Below are 11,654 nucleotides of genomic sequence, written 5' to 3' on the forward strand. Positions count from 1 at the left end.
CAGCATTATTAATAAATGATTATTTTGTGTTAAAAAAAATGATTGTTTTGTTTTGTCGGCGCATTAATAAAAGATTATCTTACTTACATACATTCAGTTTTTCCTCAAAGTCTAATAAAATGGCAAAGGCAAACAATAAATATTTAGCTGACGTAGCTTGTTTTGATTGGATGACATTACTTTGTCGTAGAGTAGGACAATGAGCTCAAACCAACCTCCATCATTGAGCCAAAAAAAAGTAAGATTCTCTCAAATACAGTGAAGAGAAATGAATAAAGCAAATAACGATTTGAATCGATTGATTGCGTAATCGGACGATGTCCGACTACTTGGAAACAACTAGCTGAATCGTTTGCTCACACGATCCTAGCGTTTGATTGGAAAAGGCGATGGCATCGCCTGGATCGAAGAAACTTGTTGCCGCTGACGGATCGGATGAGAAACTTTCCGGGAATCTCGGAAGAGATAGTGATAGCGGAAGCAGCAGCCGTAGCAGCGGCGTAGAAGGAGGAACGTTTGAGTATTTCGGTTGGGTCTATCATTTGGGTGCGAATAAGATCGGGCACGAGTACTGTCATCTTCGTTTCCTTTTCATTAGAGGCAAATACGTCGAGATGTACAAAAGAGATCCTCACGAGAACCCAGACATTGTATGATTTTTTTTCTTCTTTGTTTCTTCCTTTTCCTGTTTTATTGCTTTGCTTTTGATCCTTCTCGATGAGTTTGTGCTTGTGTTGTTCCAGATTGTTAGGAAACTAAATCTCATGAAGCTTGGATCGTAGCAAATTAGTTCGAATATCTGGATATTAGAAATGAATTGTACTAAGTGATTTTCAGATTATGCTTTTCTCTTTGTTGGCTTTTTGGATGCTTGGTTCCTTCGAAATTTCTAGGAAACACCTTGTCTGCTTAGTATCTTCTGCTGAATATGCTTAAGAGTTGCATCTTTATTAATCTCAGTGTATGGTGTAGTGTTAATACCACCATGTAGTTGATCTTTATGTGTTATTTATTCAGATCCTGAGCTGAATGTTTGCTTATATTATTCTTTTTTTTTTTTTGTGGAGACAGAGGAAATATTATGGCCTTATTTTTCTTGGGTCTCTTGTGTTGTTTTTTTTTTTTGGTTGGAGTGAAGCTGGCCACGTTTCTCATGCTTTTGAATTTCGATAAATCAATAATTTGATCCAATACATTGGATTCATTGTGGCATCTATGAAGGAATTTAGTGATGTTCTCAATGTTGGTTTAGTCTCTATCTTTTCCTTTTTGTAGTTTAAAATCGATTTGCCAACTAGATGTGTTTTGATATTCTATTATAGGAAACACCTTGCCTGCTTAATATCGTCTACGTAAAGAGTTACATGTTTATTAATCTCACTGTATGGTGTAGAGTTAATACCAACATGTAACTGGTTTTTTTAAAGTGTTATTTATTCAAATTGTGAGCTGAATGTTCAATATATTGACTTCTTTTTTTTGGGAGACAGAGAAAATGTTCTGACCTTTTGTTCTTGGGTCATGCTCTTGCAAATTTGATCTTTTTATTTATTTAGTATTGGAATGAAGTTGGCACGTTTCCCATGCTTTTGAATTTTCGATAATTTGATGATTTAATCCCATACTCTAAATTCACTGTGGCATCTATGAATGACATAGTTGTACTCAATGTTGGTTTAGTCTCTATCTTTTCCTTTATGTAAGTTTGAAATCGATATGCCAACGAGATGTGTATCCATAGTATTCTGTTTCGTTTTGATATTCTAGAAACCTATAAGGCGTGGTGTAATAGGGCCTACAATGATGGTTGAAGAGATGGGACGTCGCAAAGTTAATCAAAGGGTAATATTACTCTTAATCCCTACTTCTATGGTTCACTGCAGCCTGTGTAGAATACAGATGTGTTATGGAAGTGTGAAACTATATGAAACAGGTACACTTACTGATAAGATTTTGTTTATATCATGTAGGATGTCTACGTCATAAGGTTCTATAACCGGTTGGACGAGACAAGAAAAGGAGAAGTAAGTTAAATTCCCTCTTTGCAATGGCCTTGTGTTGGCTAAGACGTTGGTGTCTGCGTATCTGAATCTTTTTCTTTGGAAATGTGCACTAGACTGAAGCTTGCCACTGTGAACTTGAGTTTGTTTTGGAAGGCCTATGATTTTTTTTTTTTTTGGTGTTTATTTGTATTCTTGGATGAACCAAGCAGTTAACTTACAATGTAAATATCTTGAAGATTGGTTGTAAAACTTGTAATTCATTTTGTTACCTGAATGTGCTCAGAGATAAAGTTATATCGTTTCTGGTGTTTATATTTGCCTGACCCAGGTGCATTAAGTAACTTTTTTGCTTCTTCAGATTGCTTGTCCTACCGCTGGAGAAGCCCTGAAATGGGTTGAGGCTTTTGACGAAGCAAAACAACAGGTACGAAGAAGACTATACTCAAGTATTATAGCATCATGCAATGTACTGAAGTTTTGTAAATTATATACCACAAAAGGGCTACTTTTTCCAAAGTTCATATTGCTCATTGTGAGTGAAAGCATTTATTTTAGTCCTTATTGGGATGACGTATCACCAGTTTCTTTGGTTCATTTTGATTACTGTTTTTCCTGTTTTGGAAGGCTGAATATGCACTATCAAGAGGTGGAAGCGCAAGAACAAAATTAAACATGGAGGCCAAGTACGATCTAAATACCATATGATTAGTGCCTTAAATGATATTTTTGAGTAACTAAATAGTTCCTTTACCGGTGCCCTAAATATACATTTTTTTAGAAGATGAGGCTTTTTCCAATTGAAAACGCATAACACTAAGACCAAAGAAAAAAAAAATGGATAACACTTTGATGATATCCCTCTCTTCTTAATCAGATCAAAACGCTCAAATAGTATAAATCCACTACTCGTCCACGATTTTTGAACCATACTCTATTTTCTTTTGAAGCATCGATCTTGAAGGACATCGACCTAGAGTAAGGCGTTATGCTTTTGGGTTAAAAAAGCTTATCCGAATTGGACAAGGTAAGATTCTGCATTTCAAGTTTATGGGCTCTTAGCTCTTCCATTAGCATTCCATTAGCATGCATTAAGGTTCAAATATGGTTATTCAAAAGATGCAGTTTGATGTCCCGTCATGTTTTTTTTTTTTGTCAAATTTTCCATTTTATTTTGGTACAACATCTATTGATTACGAATTCTATAAAGTTGTGCGTCTACATTGTTAAATTTCAGTGGTTGGCATCTAGTGTATATTTATGATCATAGCTGATGGTGGAGCTCCAAATCTTACATTTTAAAGAAAACTCTAGTACTCTTTGCCATTTTCCTTGCTCCCCTATCTCTGGATTGGGCACATGCAAAATGATTGGATACTGGGTTAAATTGGTTGTGGTGTCGAAATTCTCACTGAGTATTGAGCTCCCTGAAAATTCTTATTATTTCTTGACAAAGATAGATCAACAATGGCTTCAAATATTTGTTTTCCTGTATTAACTGAAACTATTGTTACAGTTTTATGGCTCTTGATTTTATCACGCATTGATAGTTCTGAGTGTCATAGTTATATTGAAACTCTATCCAGTTCCCTAAAATAATTGAATTTGATCCTTAAGGTTTTATCTAGTTATTCAGCTTTTAATGTTTATCTTGAAAGTTACTTTTCTTTCAAAACAAAGATGTGTGATTATAGTGTTGAATTACAGGTCCGGAGACTCTTTTGAGGCAGTCCTCTACCTTGGTTAATGACGCCAGGGGTGATGGTTTCTACGAGGGTGGTGACAATGGAGATGCAATCGAGGCACATGAATGGAAATGTGTTCGTACAATCAATGGTATGCTTGGCAGTACACTGTCGAGCTTTGATATCAACCAACCTGCATATTACATTATTTCATCTGTAGAACCAGAATGGGGTAATTAGAATGTACCCACTTAATTTCTACAAAACTTGCATTATTGTATTTTTGGGGGTGTCTACTTCTCTATCAGTTATAAAGAGGTATTTGTAGAAGACTCATAATAACCAAAAAGATGCGGACGATATTTGTCCGGGTTTTTAGGCTGGCCGTTATTCATCTCTATGAATCAGAAGGTTGTGTGGCAAGATAGTAGTCCTTACTAAAGGCCTAAAATCATTGAGATTGTTCTTATGCTTTGCTTTCTCTTTGATACATTACCTTTGATTATTTATTTTCCTTTGAAGGTGTGAGGATTTTTGAAGATGTGGCTAACTTCAAGGTAATTTTACTTTTATTCAGAGAATGTATTCCCACCTATATAGACAGAACTGCTTTGTTTTAAATTTAAAACCAGTTACATTCTCTTCTTTCAAGTTAGCTTTTGCTGATTTCTTGCCCCTGGTTGGATGATTGATAAAAACCAGTTGTTGGATGGCTGTCCCAACTTACTAGGTCTTGGAGATTTTGGGTATTTCCTATCAGGACTGAATTAAAATTATTCCAGGAGGAATGGAAACTAAACTACCTTATATTCTGCTTCAACTAGAATATATATAATTTTGTGATTGCCATCGTATTTGTTCTTATTAGCAAGGTAACAAGTTGACGTAGATCTAATAACTAAGTGTTCTCAACTCCAGAACATATGGCATCTGAATAATTGCGATTATTTACGTCAAGGTGACAACTAGTATTTTTTATTTGGTTGTTTTGCAACTGGAACCGTAATTGGTTGGATTCAATTATTGTTTGAATACTTGGGATGCCCCTCAATTTTCAGATCTTGTCAAAATGATATCTTTTTTAGGCTGGTAGAGGAGTTCTTGTGAAAGCAGTTGCTGTGGCTGAAGCTAGTGCGGATGCTGTGTTCGAAGTGATTTCTAAGCTTGACAAACGTCAAAGATACGAGTAAGCTCATTTCCTTGAAAAATATAGATGTCATTTGTAACTTAGATCTTCCTAACTATCCACACAGGTGGGATACAGTAACAGGTGATTCCGAACTGATAGACTCATACGAGGGCCACTATGATGTTGTTTACTGCGTATATGATCCTAAGTATCTTTCACGGTATGTTGTTTAACTGAAAGTTCTGGTTGTCTTTAATGACACATTGATCGCTCTGTATCTTTAGTAAAAAGATGTCATGTTTGTTATATTTCTAGTTTTCCTCTTGTCAGATATGTCTCGTGTTGTACTGGATATCTTTACTGTTACATTTTTTTTTCCGTTGAACTGATCGGTTAGATAGTATTTTCAGATGGCAATCAAAGAGAGATTTTGTCTTCTCTAGACAGTGGGTGCGTGGGCAAGATGGTACATATAGTAAGTACAGAACAATACTCTTCTAAATAGTGTTTTCTTAGATCAGTCTGATGATGTCTGCATCGGCTATACAGAAAGCTGGAAATTGATTTAAGCCCTGTCACTGGGTGGCTAGTGAAATATCTGGGCTGTAGTTGTGTCGTTTAAGACAGGATTGTGTTGTAAATTTTATGATGCAACATCAACTTTAGTTATATGTTGCAACATCAAATGCAAAAAGAACATCCAGATAGTCTTTTTCTTTTTCTTGCCCTATGAGCTGGTGAGGAAAATAGGGGTTAATCATGGAAACAATTTAAAGAAACCTATATTTAAAATATGAACTTCACAGTTACAGTCTATGTCAGCTCACCACTGCCATCTAGAAATCTTAGTTATGCATTCTTCTCTCTAATATTAGTTCCGGATAATATCTTCATACTCTTGGGACCTGGACTCTCATTTAATTCATTATTATTCTATCGAAAATAGCTTTCAGTAAAATATCTCGACTTTTCTCTCATACTGTACTTTTGTATGCAGCAATCTTACAGTTTCCAGCAGTGCATAAGAAACGGCCTCCTAAGTCTGGATATCGACGTACAAATATTACTCGTAAGATATTTTCTTTTGATAACATTTCTATCCGTAGGGTTTACCGTTCCAATATGCTTGATGTTTGGTGGGAATGCAGTAAAGTTAAATTCTCATTGTTAAGACATTCTCTATCCAACACTGACCGGAATGGTACTTCGATGACCAGAGCTTCTTTGTCCTTGTGCGTAGTTAGCTGCTTGTGATTACTTGCCTCTCCGTTTTTGGAATAGTGTCGAGTTCTACATCTACAATTTTCTGTCAACTAGGTGGTTCTAAGACTAAGTTCTTTGACGCTCACATCTTTTCGTTCTTGTTGATTGCAGCTTCCACTTGGGAAATTAGGAACTTGAAAAAGCGAACGGATGCAGAGCCTCCAAGTTGTCTTGTAACACATATGCTAGAAATCCACTCTAAACGTTGGTTCAAATGGAAGAGAACTAGCTACTCAAAGTTTGAAAAGACTATTCCATATGCACTACTCCTCCAAGTAGCAGGTTAATGCATGCCTTATCTTCTGCCAGATTATGTTTAAGAATTTGAACACAAAAAAATGAGTAGGAAGTCGTGATCTTTGTGGTATCTATAATATATATTGAGAAATGGAGATTCATGTGAGCACATCTGAAGATTTATCTGTGTTATGTAAATTAGTTGGCACACTGTGAAGAGTAACTGCTTGACCTCTGATGCACTTTAAAGATGTCACAAGTTCTACGCGGTCTTTGTTTCAATATTTCGTTTATGGCATACCAGGCCTGAAGGAGTATATTGGAGCCAACCCAGCCTTCAAGTATGAAACTTCCGCCACGGTTGTCGAGTCCAAGTTATCAGATGTTCCCAATGGTGTATCAGATGTTCCCAATGGTGAATATGTAGATGAGGAAATGGAGGAGCAGTTTTACGATGCCACAGACTCATCATCTGATGAAGAAGAAAGCGATGAAGATGATGACGAGGAGGACAAAAAGGTAACTCGTTTTGCTTTCTTCTTGTCTATTTATAATTTTATTTTCACATTTCTAGAGTAATGAATGAATTACGAATCGACATAAAAAGCTACAAGCTCTTCTATATTGAAATAAGATGGATTAAAATAAACAACCAAAAACGCAGAATTTTCTTCCCGCAGTACAAACAGATAAACCCTTGGCAAAACCGATGAACCTACAAATCACTATCTAGCTTGGATGAGCCTCACAGCCGAGAAAATAAAACCCTGCATATACTAAAATGTAAAGGTAAAGAACTCTAGGAAAAGAAAATAAGGAGATGGAAGCTCGAAAGACTTTTCTACATCAAGAAATAGAGATCATACCCGCCACACATAATCTAATGTTTAAAGTTCCTATTAAGTATTTGCGTACATCCCATGAGGTGAGTAACTTATCTGCAAAGTTTTTAATCTGTTGTTTTAATGTTATAACAGGAGATAAAAGTTAAACTGAAGAATGTTTCATGGGCAATCGCTAGCTTATCTTTGAAGCGGCCTAAAGGTTCTCTTTTTTACCTTTTTTTCTTTCTAGTCCACTAAGTTCACTGATGGCTACACATAAGCAGTATAGTGGATCATTATCCGTCGCTGATAATAAGATTGATGAGTAACTTGAGGAAATGAAAGACGAAAAAGAATAATCATGTCAAAACATCTTATTATGTGGTATCTGAGATTGAAGCAAAGCAGTTAACGAATTCATGTCTGTTATCGGTTTTTGATCCCATAATTACTCAAATGTTCCATACTTTATGTATGCAAGCATTTGTGTAAAATAATCTTACTATATGTAGACGAGAATGGAAGAATCTATAGTTCTATATAGAAGTTGTACTTACCAATTTCGTAACTGGTCCATTCTTGATTTCAATGTTTGGAGAAAGGGACCAAATTGTACATTCACAAATTATCTGACAAATTAGAATTGAAAAGCACTTGCTTTTTTAAATTTTTTATTTTGTGTACAATCTCGGAATGCATTAATATATCAGCTTTATTGTGACATCAGCTCCAGGCGCAAGTAATGTACTAGACGCTAGTGTTGATCCTGTGAATATCGATCCAAGTCAGTTCCAAGGATCCCTGCGCAAAGGAAATGGTGATAAGGACTCAAATTGCTGGAATTCTCCTAGTGGCATGGGGTTTATGATCAGGGGAAAGACCTACCTAAAAGATAATGCAAAGGTAACTTTAAATTCTTGAATCTTCTTCAATTTGTCTACAGTTGATATCATAGATCATTTGAAATTGTAAAGGGCATGTTTCGTAGATGCCGCTGCGCTCAGGTCCTCCCTAACCCAACCATGTCTCTGAACTTGCTCTTATATCTCTATGACGCTCTAAACTTAGGTTCCCACTGCATGTATCAATTTTTAAAATTGATTTCGATATTAAAATATTGAGCTCTTGAATTGGATTATCTGACATTGTGCCTTCAAGAATGGTTCGTTCTATACTACACTGCGTGCAATTTTAACAAACTCTATAATTAAATTTAAGGTGATGGGTGGGGAGCCCCTTCTGACACTTATATCAGTGGACTGGCTTAAAGTTGATAAAGCTGTAGACAACATCGGTCTGCATCCGAAATGTCTTGTCCAGGTACCTGAATTTTTATAAAAGTGTAAACGATGATGAACCTCATCGCATCAGGCATTGTGCCATGCTCATTCATGACTTAATATTTTCTTCATTTTTCTCCTCTTCACCTTGTGGATAAGTCTGTTGATACTCTCTTAGCTAACGAGTAGTTAAAGAGTGTTGGAAGTAAGAAGATAACATAAAAACTGTGTATATACTCTCCCGTGGTAGAAGGAGTCTAATTTCGAAGTTTTCTTATTTGTAGTCAGAACCTGGGAAAAAGCTGCCATTCATCCTTGTCATCAGTCTTCAGGTGTGAATACTATCTGCAGCATAAACTCTTTATATCTGTGAGTCTTTTCCCAAATGTTTGTACGTAGAAGCAAGCTCTAGTGCTAAATTAAAAAGTACCTCACTCCATACCAGTATATCTCAATACTAATTTCTGAGCTAAACCTTCTGTTTATTTTTGTGTAGTCGTAAGTAACAACGTGCACCAAGTTTCTAGTATTTTGGAATTAATCATTGTACGAACTACTATAAACCAATCATTTTGCCCTACCTTAAGTCTATGCAACTCCAAATTTTATTCGTAAGTATGGGTCAGGTTTGTCTCTGGAAGAAGTCAAAACGTTTTCTTTCCTTTCAGGTACCATCAAAGCCTAACTACTGTTTAGTCCTCTACTATGCTGCGGATCGACCTGTAAGCGAGTCTTCGTCCCTGGGAAAATTTGTAAATGGGAGTGACAGTTACCGCGACGCGAGATTTAAGCTGATTCCAAGTATTGTTCAGGTAAGAAAGCCCTGCTCTTCTTGTTGTCTCTGAATTATAATAATTTTGATTACATGTTAACGGTCATAATGATTCACAGGGCTATTGGATGGTTAAGCGGGCTGTTGGAACAAAAGCCTGCTTGCTTGGTAAAGCAGTAACGTGCAGGTACCTGAGGAAGGATAATTTTTTGGAGGTAAAATAGTTTCTATCTATTCTTTAAATGCAATGATAGATCTGAAAATTGATATGTTACTTATGATCTGGAAGTGTCAGTATTCATAAACCATAGAAAAACCGTACATGTTCATCATTAGACCATCATTACACATGGTTGCTGAGTTCTCATGAATTTATGGTGCTGCAGATTGATGTAGATATTGGATCATCGGCTGTTGCCAGGAGCGTTATTGGTCTGGTTCTTGGTTATGTCACAAGCCTCATTGTTGATCTCGCCATCTTAATTGAGGTTTGTTTCGGGTCTCACTGCTAGAGTGCTTTGGCTTTTGGTTGAACATCCTTTTAATATGCGATTGTCGGTTGAATCTTCAACTACCAAATGCAAATGCAGGGAAAAGAGGAAACAGATCTACCAGAGTATGTTCTTGGGACTGTTCGGCTTAACCGAATTGAGCTGGACTCAGCAGTATCATTTGAGGTTTGAGACTTGGTCTAGTAAAAATTAACGTATGTCGGATTGCAACAATCACATTGTTTTTATAGATTCACTGAAATTTGTCACTGAAATTTGTAAGTGCAAGTGCAGGAATGAAGAACAGCCAATGCCCAAGTAAAACTTTTGTCTTATGGATTGCGACCCTTCGGCCAAATAGAGACAATACGAAAAAAACGACTAAGTAATAACGAAAGTTTGAACTTCATTTTGTGTTGTTTTTCTTTCGACATATAAAGAGGTTGATGTTTAGTACATCTCTATACTTTTTTTTTTTTTCATCTAAATTATATTATAAGAACCCGCAAGGTTCAGAGTTAGACAGGTACAAAAACCTGCATCAAAAGTTAAACCCCTACCGATATAAAGGAAATTTACACACATAAGAAAGTTAATACAAGGAAACAACCCTAGATAGAGGTAGAAACTCTCTCACTTACATAGGTCTCATGAAGCCAAGCCGGGTGGCTAACCGCAACATAAGACTGACAAGGATCAACCTTCGTAAGATTTTTGAGCAATGAGGTGAGCACTTCTGTTTGACAAACAATTCTGGCTAGAATTTTAGAATTCTGGCTAGAATTTTAGAATTCCAGATACCGCATGTGGAACACGCTTTTGACCGATTAACTGCCTTTACCAAGTTAACAACTGCGAAAGATGATTTTCTTTACTTTGTGACTTATCATTTCATTACCCACTTTGCAACTATTTGAAGTCCCCGAGAATTTCAATTGCTAAAGGTTCTCTCATTCCATTGTCCACTGTGACAATGAGAATTCCTTAGGACCCAAGATACTCCTCTCATACACATAATGTTTTTTACCATACTGCTCCAATGTGTATCTAAGAATTCATTTCAGAATTGTGGCTAATCCAATTTTTTTACCCATCTTAAATTTGCCAATTTCTCTCTATTTTATCTACAAACATTAACGAAAATACCATTATACATATAATATTTCATTTTTTTAAATTATAACACAAAGACAAAAAAAACCCTAACAATCACTTAATTACGAAAATGTTATCTTCTTCAATATCTCCAACTACCATTACTAACCACTTTGAAACTCTAAATACTTCCCAACCGATGTTGTAAGATCTAATAATTTAGTGACAGAGCTCATAACCTCATAATCTTCAGTCTTCTCTTTAATTTCATCTCTAAAACTCTTCGATTCATGTTTTCAATATTTATAATTTCATGGGTGTTGCATTTTCGGTGATTCTTGCATAACCATGACTTGAGTTGTTTTTTTTTTTTCACGGTGAAATCCAAAGTTCAGGGTGATTGAGAGATCTGAAAACGAGTTCAAAACCAATATATAAAATTATACATTTTATTTTTGCTAAATTCGAAAACTATATCGCGAAAATATACTTCATATGAAATCTATTATTAATCGTGGACTTTTTCTAAAGTCTACTAGTCAACGCAGAGGTTAGTTTTGCAATTGGCTTTTTCAAAATTTTGTGATGCATAAACTGCAGGTAAATTTTACGGGTTATCCTTTGATAACAAAAAAAAATCTCTCGCAGGCTTCTTTTGAAGTCTCTGAAAAGAGAAGTTACTTTTGTAGTTGACCAAATTTTGACTTTTATAAGCAGACTTTACGTGAAGTCTTCTAGAGATGTATTCTTATAAATCAGTTTGGTATTTGACCAAAATTTTGAATTTTTATGATATTAGTTTTTTGTTTGACAAAAAATTTGACTTTTAAAAAAAAAAAAATTTAAGAGTAGACTTAATAAAAAGTCTAAAAATTTAG

General features: G+C 35.6%; 1 protein-coding gene across 7 annotated transcripts; it reads left to right on the top strand.

Moving 5' to 3' along the window:
• Window positions 1-226: 226 nt before the first annotated feature.
• On the top strand, window positions 227-10,228 carry LOC18020388 (protein ENHANCED DISEASE RESISTANCE 2). 7 transcript variants are annotated; one of them, XM_024157272.1, is made up of 23 exons: window positions 227-650; window positions 1,768-1,842; window positions 1,971-2,024; window positions 2,362-2,427; window positions 2,628-2,686; window positions 2,951-3,027; window positions 3,708-3,836; window positions 4,208-4,242; window positions 4,771-4,871; window positions 4,939-5,034; window positions 5,216-5,289; window positions 5,812-5,883; window positions 6,189-6,359; window positions 6,619-6,833; window positions 7,292-7,358; window positions 7,866-8,041; window positions 8,357-8,458; window positions 8,703-8,750; window positions 9,087-9,230; window positions 9,310-9,405; window positions 9,577-9,678; window positions 9,781-9,896; window positions 9,965-10,228. In XM_024157272.1, exons 1-22 carry the CDS (start codon window positions 390-392, stop codon window positions 9,871-9,873), a joined length of 2,313 nt encoding a protein of 770 aa, XP_024013040.1. In that variant the 5' UTR covers window positions 227-389; the 3' UTR covers window positions 9,874-9,896; window positions 9,965-10,228. The 7 variants fall into 7 exon arrangements, with proteins under 7 accessions (XP_024013040.1, XP_024013039.1, XP_024013037.1 ...); XM_024157271.1 differs by having other exon boundaries at window positions 9,971-10,228; XM_024157269.1 differs by having other exon boundaries at window positions 9,976-10,228.
• The last annotated feature ends 1,426 nt before the right edge of the window (window positions 10,229-11,654 follow it).

The sequence above is a fragment of the Eutrema salsugineum genome, unplaced genomic scaffold (genome assembly GCF_000478725.1).
Source record: "Eutrema salsugineum unplaced genomic scaffold, Eutsalg1_0 scaffold_18, whole genome shotgun sequence".
In the NCBI taxonomy this organism is placed as follows: Eukaryota; Viridiplantae; Streptophyta; class Magnoliopsida; order Brassicales; family Brassicaceae; genus Eutrema; species Eutrema salsugineum.

What these genes read in the sequence shown, in the direction of transcription:
- LOC18020388 (XM_024157267.1), top strand. Translation starts at nt 390, where the DNA reads ATGGCATCGCCTGGATCGAAGAAACTTGTTGCCGCTGACGGATCGGAT. An exon ending in GACAAACGTCAAAGATACGA is followed by an intron (nt 4,872 to 4,938) that starts GTAAGCTCATTT and finishes CTATCCACACAG; the next exon opens with GTGGGATACAGTAACAGGTG. An exon ending in TGATTCCAAGTATTGTTCAG is followed by an intron (nt 9,231 to 9,309) that starts GTAAGAAAGCCC and finishes AATGATTCACAG; the next exon opens with GGCTATTGGATGGTTAAGCG.